The sequence below is a fragment of the Ipomoea triloba genome, chromosome 7, assembly GCF_003576645.1.
Source record: "Ipomoea triloba cultivar NCNSP0323 chromosome 7, ASM357664v1".
Lineage (NCBI taxonomy): Eukaryota > Viridiplantae > Streptophyta > Magnoliopsida > Solanales > Convolvulaceae > Ipomoea > Ipomoea triloba.
The window spans coordinates 26,611,979-26,622,972 of record NC_044922.1 but is presented as its reverse complement, the minus strand read 5'-3'; the positions used below and the strand labels follow the sequence as shown (position 1 = coordinate 26,622,972).

Sequence of the window (10,994 nt, the reverse complement as noted above, 5' to 3'; positions counted from 1 at the left end):
AAAAATCATACAATTATTAAATTAATTGTAATTAACTGTAATTATAATAATGATTATTATTCTAAATAAGTTAATAATTATACATATTACTATACATATACTACTATATACATACATACATACATACATACATATATATATATATATATATATATATATATATATAGGAATTAATCTAATTACAATTATAATTGACAAATTAACAAATTAATTGTAATAAAGCTAATTATGGTTCAGACTTCATATTAGTACACAAATAATTATAATTATTATTCTAATTAAACTAATAATGATACATATTACTATATAGATATTACTATTTTCTAAAATTAAGAAATTAATTGAATAGATTTAAACATAATTAAGGAATTGTTGCTAATTAAGGAATTAATTGAATAGATTTTAATACAAAGGAATCTTGTATGGCAAAGAAATTTAAAAAAAAATCCACACAATTAATTAATTAATTTTAATTGCAATTATTATTGTTATTATCATTCTAATTAAGGAATTAAGAAATTAATTGTATAAATTAAATGTAATTAAGGAATTATTATTTTTCTAATTATGGAATTGACTGAATAGATTTTAATATGATTGACTAATAATTATTTTGTTAATTAAATTAATAATTAGACAAATTAATATACAGATATTATATATGGTAATTAATTCAATAATTACACAAATTACTATACATATATTACTTATTAAACCAATTTTTCACCTTTTATTTGGTTGATTTTTATATTTTTCCTAATATACTTTTTATCTAATCAATTTCAATACTACTATATAAAATACATTTAAAGAATTATATAACCTTATCAATTCCACATCTTCCGATTTATCTCACTATTTTAGCCACATAATAAAAAAAATACATATTGTATTTTTGTTAACAAAAATCTGCAAATCATAAGACGACATACGTTACATGCATATGAAGGAAGTTAATGAAGTTTATAAACAAATCCAAATCGTCTGATGCTGAATATATATGCATATATAGTCCTCTTTGCTGATTGTCTCTCTTTCAATCTTGTGTCATCTATAATTTCAATCTTTATCCTAAATCTATTGCATACAAAAAAGGGAAATAAAACTATTGATCTAATTGAAAAAGGTGAATTGCATACAAAATACGACAAATTGAATGCTAATATAAAGGCAAATTACATTAAAAAAGGCAAATTGCTTGCAAATTATTCTGATACATATGTCTTCTAATCAATTAGCATATTTTTAAAGTTTTCCAAATAAACTATTCCAGTACCACTATATAAATCATGTAACAAATTTCACATTTTCCATTCGATCTTACCACTTTAGCCTCATTACACACAAAAAATCTACATATAATGGTCCCTATTTTTGTTTTACTAAATAAGATAAATGCCTACAGTACTGTGTGAGCAATAAAAGTACAACTGATTCGTCTTTACGAAATAAAAAACAATCGAGTAGCAACCTTAGAATCTGTGCTCGAAGATGTGGAGGTATATTGGAAGTTTTTTGTTTATATTGTTTATATTTGTTTATTTAAATTTGTTTATGTTGTTTATTTATATTTGCTTAATTTATTTTTTGTTTCACGGCTAACCACGGTTGTTTTACTAATTCTTATTATTATGATTTATTATTTGGCGCTAATCACTATTGTTTTTTGATTGGTTTATTTGTTTTGTTTTGTTTTTTTTTTTTAATTTTGTATATTATTGATACATTAATACGCAGTATTATGCTTTATTTGGATTAAAAAAATGTGAAATATATTATATTGAATGATTTGATATATTATGTTGTGTGGTGTGTTTTTAGAATATTCTTAGCTTAGCACTTCAAGATTGTGTTTGTTTTTAGAATATTCTTAGCTTAGCACTTCAAGATTGTGTTTCCACACAATGTTGCATTCTTTGTACACTTCAAGATTGTGTTTCCACACAATGTTGCATTCTTTGTAGTATATTTTGCTTGTGTTGACATTGTGTATGATCAGGTTGTACTTTGCTTTGGCAGTTTTTGAGAGAATTTACTATGCCATGCTAATCACATCCCAACGAATTTGTTGAAATCTCTATATTTGAATCTCTTATTGAAGAAATGGGATAAAGTTACTGGTTTATTGGTTATTATGAATTAATAGATCTCACTCTACACAAGCTTTAGTCATTCATCATTAAAATAAACAAACACGTCCACCATGGACGTTGGCATACCTTAGGAGGGTAAAAGACTAAAAGTGATGTGGTTCTCAACATTTGAACAAAAATTAAACTCTCAACAGTACGATACAATCGGTTTTAAAAATCAACTTGAAAATTGAATAATAGATTATAAAATCTCGCGAGACCATTTTTTAGACAATTAATTAAACAAATGTAGAAGTCTTACATTGGCAATCAAAATTTATCAATAAACTCATTTGAACATAAAGTGTTTGCCTCATATAAAGGTTTTTTCATTATATTGTAACAAAAAAAAAAACCTGTAATCTTTTAAATTTTGGTTTATTATTTTTTTTTAAAATTATATATCATTGATACATTAATACCGACTATTATGTTTTATTTGGATTTAAAAAAATATGAAATATATTATATTGAATTGAATGATTTGATTAAGTAGTTAGCTGCATTGTTCTTGGAGTGGCGATAAATTATTTATATAGTTTGGCACTAAAGTAGATGAACGTACACTATGTCACTATGGAACTGATTTAAGTGCGCAAGTAATTGCGAGCTACCAAGAGTTTGGTTATATCAGACCCAGAGTTTTTTGTATTTTTAGTCCCACGACTATAGTGACACTATTAGAATTGATTCACGACTTTTAAACTTTGTAATTTCAGTCTACGACTATTGTTTCTTTTGCAAAAATGGTCCTTCCGGTAGTTTTTTTTCGCCGGAAAAAAATTCTGGCGAATTTTTCGGTCAATTTTTCGTCGGAAAAAAATTGTGCATATTTTTTGTCATTTTTTGGCCGAATTTTTTTCCCCTTTCAAGCATGGTTAAATGGGCATTTACATGTTTAAAAAAATTTTCTCTTTCAAGCAAGAAAACATTGATTGACATCTTCAACACGCCATCCATTTTTGAAAAAAAAAAAACTAATTCATTTCTAAAAAGTATGTAGTCATGTCAGACTAGACTCTAAAATCATTTTGATTTTGGTAAACTAATTAAAATTAAAACTAATTAATTTCTAAAAAGATATGTAGCAAATTTAATCATTTAGAAATTAATTCTAATAGTGCCACTACAGTCGTAGGACTAAAAATGCAAAAAACTCTATCAGACCACAATGTATAGGTTATATATATAATAACAGAAGTGGCTGGATAATATATATATATATATATACGTATATATATATAACATTTATATTTAAAGTATTAAAGTATAATTGTACAATATTAATTTAATTATCTAATAATTATTACAGTAATTAAAAAATTGATTGTATGTATATTAATATAATTGACTAATAATTATTATGATAAATAAGTTAATAATTATAATAATAATTGTATAATTACAATTAAACATGGGTCGTTCAAATTTTTTTACTAATACAAAAATTAAAATTTGCATCTTTTTTAAATATAATTTTCTTAGTTATTATTCATATTGTTGGAATCATAAAATTAATTATGTAAGTTTTTTCTATAAATTTATCTAAATGTGTACATGATTAATTAGAGACTATATTAATTATACAAAATTTAAATTTAAATTTTATATGCTATGAAAATAGATACTTAACCAAATATATGGAATTACAAATATATTATTATATTGTACATTTTAAAATATTTATATTTTTCAAATTTTCTATTTAAATTTATAGTAACATAAATTTTGTCCGTGCATCGCACGGGTAAAACACTAGTTTACATTTATATATTATATACTCAACAAAGACAACACTTTTATAAGTCAAAATAGCACATGAAGACCCCCTAATGCGGCACACCATACATATAACCAAACCGAGCTAGTAATTTAACAAAGCTGCTATCCAATCTATAGACATGTTTGCTTACTAATGATGAACATATTTTAGATGACAAACTCACTTCCTCTCTAGCAACTTCCAAATAGCACTAATTAATCAATCCTTGATGAAGGCTTACTAAACCCCCACCTTTATATTTTTTTGCAAGGAAATTAACGGATCATTTTCAAATTCAACAATATGATAGCCCATATTCTAATAAAGGAGACCTTGAAAAATTGTCAAGAACTTCACATTAAAGCTAGTTGCGAACCCCACTTCAAAATGTAAACCACAAAGCCAACTTCATTATGCATCTTAAACTACACTTCCCATTGCAGCAATACTTGGTTGCCCTTTAGTGCTACTATCAAAAGAATCTTGTCCTTCACAACGCTCTCAAGAATAACGCTCGGTGGATTCTCGAACTCAATCCAATTACATCTCTTCTTAACTGTGAGTTTAGCTAGTGAATCAGTCACGATGTTATGCTCGCTAGGAACATGAGTGACTTTGACATCTCACTCCCTCCTAATCGGCAAATTATTATGTGGACCCGAGTCCACATTGCAATTGATAGACTCAAGTTTTGAATGTTCACAATTTACATACTAAATTTTCACAATTTACATTTTAAAAATTCACATTTTGTATACTAAGAACACTCAATGTGAACAATTTATCTTTTAAAAATTCACAATTTGTATACTAAGAACACATAATGTTAACATACACAATTTATATGTTTTGACTTAAAACACAATTTATATTCTCGAAATTTACAATTCCAATACTAAACCCGAAAATTAGTATCCTTTTTAATTATATTGAGAAACAACCCATGGCACTCTAAAATTTCCTTTTTATCAACCTTTGCTAGCTCGAATTTACTAGCCATTCAGCAATAACATTTACTAAAAGTCGGTATTTCTGTAATGAAGATATATATATATATACTATTTTATATAAAAGTAAACTTTGAGTATCTCTTTTTTACTCCTCATTTGATTATATTTCGTATAAAAATTTAACTTATATTGATAATATATATTTATTAGATTTTTTTTTCAAACACATATTTCCTCACTTATGCGACACTAAGGACCCTACACATCCAAACTAATCTTCTCATATATCGCGTAGGACCTCAATGGGTGACAAAATAGTACACTCTTTCATGGGTTTTAAGGTAGCTGAATTTTCTAAATTAGAACTCTAAGGCCTTGATTAAGTGGGAAACATTTATTGTAATATATAATTTATATTTATCTTTAACAAAATAAAGGATAAAATTACAAAATTGACCATCATTTAAAATTCAAACTACGTTGATGTGACTTCCATAAATGCAGAAGCTAGGAATCTCATGAGCTCCATGACTATGTTCTCACTGAATTCATTACACATACATTCATTTATGTACTTTCTTCCTTTTTGCATGCCACAACATAGCTTGCTAGACTAGACTATCCAAGGGCAAAATGGGAAACTCCAATAATATCTCCAATATGTGATACCATATTACATGCCACACACAACTATACATGACTACATTTATGTAATGAAAAAAACACTCTTCTACTTATCCATTGAATTGGTCACCTCCCCATCTGAAACAGCTCCAAACACTTTAATGGCTTCATGGACTTCTCTTGATCATATCTCAAAGATTCAACAGAAACAGAAAACCAGAAAAAGTGTTTTTCCTCTTTTTCTGCCACCAAATCAAGAACTCTCAGAGCCTGAAACAGCCATGGAAATGAAGGTCTCTGACAATTAAAAGAAAACAGTTTTTGTAGGACTAAAAACCAAGAAGTATACTGACAGACAGAACAGAAACCTCCAAAACCAGAATCAATCTTCAATGGAAAGTGGCATTCAAGAGTTTGAGGGTATTCCGAGAATTAGCTTTATCCAAGAAAACGAACCAAAGGGTATCCAAAAATCCTAAATTCTTGAAAAAATTCCCCAAGAAATTGAAAAGAAAGTGATGATCAAGACGCAGAAAGATGGTTGCTCTGCAAATTCTGCAAATACTGAGACTTTTTTCTTCTTTTCTTTTTCAGTTGTGAAGAGGGTTGGGACCGGAGGGGACCAGTCGTTTCTCCACACCGTACCTCGGATCAATCTCCGCCGCCGCCGCCGACGGCGATGCCGGCGGCGGCTGGAACGGCGGGCAGTGGCGGATTCTCTGAAGCTGATAGCAGATAGCAGCAGAAGGGGAAATCTTGAAAGTGCTGCAAGAATGGTGGAAATTCTTCTGATGATAATAGGCGGTGGAGGATAGCTTCTGGCTGTGAAGTTGAGGTGACGATGAAGTGGATACGAAGAGGAGAAAGAATATCATCACAGGAAAATGATACTCAAACACCGTTCTTGCAGAAAGAGAAGAAGATGATGAAAGCAAGATTTTCATGGCGGTTTTCTGAGTTGAAACAGATAGGAAAAAAAATATGAGACAGATTGAAATGTGATAATTGTAAAATTTGGAGGCGTTCTCTCTCTTTCTTTCCCTCTCAATGTGTGTGTGTATATATATATCCATATATATATATATATATATATATATAATTAATAACTCAAAATCTCCAATGATCTTTTGAGTATTGGGTATTACATGCTATAGTAAAATGAAGGGTAAAATCGTCTTTTTAGATTCTTGTCCTTATTTTAATTATTTTTTCTCAATTTTTAAACGTGGTAGGTAGACCTCGACAATAGAGACAATGGGTGCTCAAATGAACTTCTGGTGAATGGCGACTCGTCCCATGAGAAAAAACAATTGAAATTACGGAGAAAGAAGGATGCAAATCTATTTAAAAAAAACGATTTTGCCATCAATTTTAATGCCTAATTTACAGTTTGACTAATGGAGAACTACGGGAGCTTATTTTTTGAAACTCAGATTATTTCTGATCAGTTTAAAACTTTTGGATCAAAACTAGTATTAGTCTAATACCCAGAAGATCATTGGGTTATTAATTCTATATATAATTATATAGAGAGAGTTCGTTTTCAAAAAAAAAAATATAGAGAGACTTCCAATCCGCCCACGGGAGATGATGAAGGGCTGAAAATGAAATCCTAAAAAATTTGGTGATATTTATATAATTATGATGGTACAATTTGTAAGTATTTTCAAATGTACAAATGTAATTACAGAAATGCCCTTTAAAAAATCAGTTTGGGAGTAATTCTCATTTGTATCTGTTCTATACGCATAGGGATAGAATCAAATGAGAATATTTTCCTCCTTTAAGTGTGGACTAATCTAATCTATTCATCTGAATAAATCAAAATCAACCGTAGAGGGTTATTAAAAAATAAAGGAGAAATGTGAGGTTATTTATAGCTCTGAGAAGTACAAGTATGCAAGCATCTCATCAAATGCATCACGCAGAAGGCTTGCAGAGTTTAATTTCTCACACATATTTCTGGCATTTATGCTGTAACTGCATATATGATATATCTATATCACAGACAGAGACTTATAATAATGTCTTAAAAGGACTTGTAGTTAAGGCTGTGGGACAATGAACATCATCAAATTTGTCAAACGTAATTACTGCTAATCAAATATTAATGACAGCTGGCTAATATTCAAAGTTTCATGAACATCAATTACAGCAAAAGACACACACACATATATACACACGTCAGCTCAAATGCGGTCATGTCTTAACGTGCGACCGGTGCGGTCGTACCATTAGTTATTTAAAAAAACACTAATAGTGTTAGGAAGTGCACCAATGCACCATCACCACAAAACGCACCATTAGATATGCATAAACGCATCATACAGTGTTCGAAAACGCACTATTAAGTGTGGTGAGGTATAGTGCATTTTTTGGATGTGGTGCGTTTTGTGATCCATTGGTGCTTTTGTGCATAACTAATGCACGTTAACACATGACAGCATTGGAACTTGACCCCATATATATCAGCTAAAGCAAGGGAAATTGGGAGTGTTTCTTAAGGTATTAGAAAGATTGTTTTTTTTATAGTTATCCTCATTTTATTGAAGCTAAACAATCAATTCATGATATACAAGCAATAGATACAACAAAATCTAAAAATGGAAAATGGGAACCGAACTTTTGAAATACAAGAAGACGAAAACTAGCTAGAAGGCTAAAGGAATGCGGTGAGAGGATGTATGTATGCAGAGGTTTCAGGTGTGCAGGAAAGCCGATATGGTGACGATGGAGTCCACTTCACTTTGCGAGGAGATGGCGAGCGCGTTGATTGGCGCCTTTGACACGCGAATTCAGTTCGTCTATATCCGTGTCGAGATTGTCTAGAGCTTTGTTTTGCCTGGATAAAACGGGCCAAGTGGTTAACGAGGAAACTTCCTGGCTTAGTATCTCGGGTTGACTAAACCCGTCATTTTCGAGTTTAGCAAAGGTTAGAATGAGAGATGAGAATATATACTAACCTGTCAAGTTCCTGTCCCATATCAGTAGCCATTCCCTTCAAGTCACCCAATATGTCACTAAGATCATCAAGTGCATCATCCTGCTTTGCCTTCTCCATCTGATTGATCCCACAAAACCGGGGCATGGGGATGAGACAAAATCATATTCGTACGAGTTACCAAGACAACAGAACGACAACAGAACACGACGATTACATGTAACAGAAAAACGCACCTCGACTTTCTGCATTGCATTCTGCGGTTCATTAGGAGGCGCGGTCGGTGCTGATTTCCCCTTGGCATTTAGCCCCAACTTCTCCCTTTGCTCTTTACTGCCTTTCTTTCCTCTGTGGTTATCATCTGAGAAGCAGCCAAGATAAGCAATGCTACCATGAAATTACATCTTCTGATATGCCAAAATGCAGAGTGTAATATAACCTTTTGAAGTCTGAGGCCCTGTGATTTCCTTAGTCTTTTTTGGCTTCCATGGCATGGAGAACATTCCCCCAAGATTATTCAATAACTTCTCTCCCTGCAAATGAACAACTTCACCCACCATTAACAATAATGCCATTGTAATATCAAGGTTTCACTTGAGTTCAGCTAACAAGAAGTTATGTTGGTCGGACTATTGGCTTGGTAACTAAAATGTTACAAGTTCGGCTCATTAGCCTTCTTGGTTTGAGTTGGTTAGCTAAGGACAACCTAGAGTGGTTTACCCCTTTGTGGTTCTTTGCCGGCTAGGGTTACAAGGCTGGATTTATCAAGTGCACATCATCGAAGTAGTGGCTGCGGGTTTCTTTTGTCACCCAACAAAAAAGGAAGTCATGCCATGGAATTACTGGAGCAGCCTATTGGCTTTCTTGGTTTAAGCCGATCAGATATTGGCAACCTAAACTGGTTTACCTCCTTGTTGTCCTTTGTCGGCTAGGATCACAAGATGGGATTTACCCCGTACTACGGGTTTCCCTCATCACCCAAAACTAAAAAAGAAGTTATGCTACATTCAGAAACAACCAAGGAATTACATGATACCAAAGCCATGAAAGTGAAATGCAATTGACACTACTATTTTTTAGCTTCACATTAAGGATTGGATCATATATCAAAAAGTTTGATCATCAAGAAGCCATATCTGAATTCACATTGCAGCAGCAAAAATGCAGTAACACTTTAACACGCAAACCTTGCTCAAATCGCGGTCCATTTCAACAGCCATCTCATGAGTCCTGTGGATCTGCTCCCCCTGCTGGTGCAACGTCTCGAGGGTCTTCGCACCGTCCTTTCTAATGTCCTCCGCGATCTTGAGGCAGTTGTTGACGGATCTCGTGGTGTCCTCGGCCTGGTTCACTGCATAATCCTCCAGCTCTTGCACAGACATGTCATCAAAGTTGAGCTTCGGCTCAGAAGCTGTCCTCCTTGCAGGAGTTTCATCTGCAGAGTGCATAGGGCTTGCACTTGCAGAAGCAGGAGGCTTCTTCCCAAACCCAAACATTGTTTTAGTCTAAACTGCAGCTAAAAATACAGCAAGTAAAGTAACCTCTCAGCAAGAACCAGAAATGCAGGCTTCCAACACTCCTGCCAGCCTGAAAATCAAAGGGATTTCATTTCAAATCCACAAATGCTACCCAGAATCCTCCTACAAAACCTTAATTTTATCATATAAAACTAGGGTAGGGCTGTAAACGAACCGAACACGAATCAGCATAGCTTGTTCATGTTCGTTTGTTATGATTTTTAGAGTGATCTTGTTCGTTTGTTAAGGTTTTTGAAAATCACGTTCGTGTTCATTTACTAATCGTTCATTAAAGTTCGTTAATAGTTCGCTAACATGTTCGTTTGTTTGGTCAATTAATTGTGTTTGTGAACAACCAAACAAACAAACATATGTAAATATTCGTAATCATAATTTATTCGTGAACAAGAAATAGTTTAGGTTCACGAACAATAACCAAACAAACAACATAACAACTACAAATAAGTCTAAAAGTAACATCTAATATTAAAAAGAGTCTATTCGTGAACATTTCTAAACTAACACTAAACGCGCATGTTCTTGAACATTATTAAACAAACCAGAGCTTGTTCTGAAAAAATGTTCAAATTCTGTTCGTTTATTTTATAAAACATGTACACGAGTAGTGTACCGAAAACTCTGATCGCTTACACCGGTATATAAAATTACAGATATAGATACAGATATGCATTTTTTGTCTCTAATCCACTTTTCTAAGATGAATTATTCAAAACTCATGCAGGAAACAAGGATGCAACATGTATGAATCAATGCATCAATGAAGAAATGATACTGCATTTAAGGGTTAAGTCACAACCCACATTAAAAAACTGTTTTTTTTTTTTGAGGAAAAAACATCAAATTTCAAGAACAGAAGGAAATGGGAATCTTCCCCAACAATAATTTGTGAATTTTGAGAAATTTCTTACCTCAAACACGCATGGGAAAACAGAGAGATTGAGAGATATGATGTTTTTTTCCTCTTTTTTTTGACTAGTTCTATGTTTTCTTTTTTGTTCTTAGTTGGAAAGAATCAGAAACGAAAAGAGGAGACAGGAGGTGCCGCGA

At 31.9% G+C, this 10,994-nt stretch overlaps 1 protein-coding gene across 1 annotated transcript; it reads right to left on the bottom strand.

The window, feature by feature from the left end:
- Positions 1-7,974: 7,974 nt before the first annotated feature.
- On the bottom strand, positions 7,975-9,982 carry LOC116025924 (putative SNAP25 homologous protein SNAP30). The gene is made up of 5 exons (XM_031267302.1): positions 9,597-9,982; positions 8,849-8,942; positions 8,646-8,770; positions 8,432-8,529; positions 7,975-8,310 (listed from the first exon to the last, which is right to left on the bottom strand). The coding sequence occupies exons 1-5, from the start codon at positions 9,903-9,905 to the stop codon at positions 8,211-8,213; spliced, it is 726 nt and encodes a 241-aa protein (XP_031123162.1). The 5' UTR covers positions 9,906-9,982; the 3' UTR covers positions 7,975-8,210.
- Between the last annotated feature and the right edge of the window lie 1,012 nt (positions 9,983-10,994).

Coding starts and splice junctions, on each gene's coding strand:
- LOC116025924 (XM_031267302.1), bottom strand. CDS start 9,905: ATGTTTGGGTTTGGGAAGAAGCCTCCTGCTTCTGCAAGTGCAAGCCCT. Junction 8,771..8,848: donor AGGGCCTCAGACTTCAAAAG/GTTATATTACAC, acceptor GCTGCTTCTCAG/ATGATAACCACAGAGGAAAG. Junction 8,530..8,645: donor ATGCAATGCAGAAAGTCGAG/GTGCGTTTTTCT, acceptor GGGATCAATCAG/ATGGAGAAGGCAAAGCAGGA.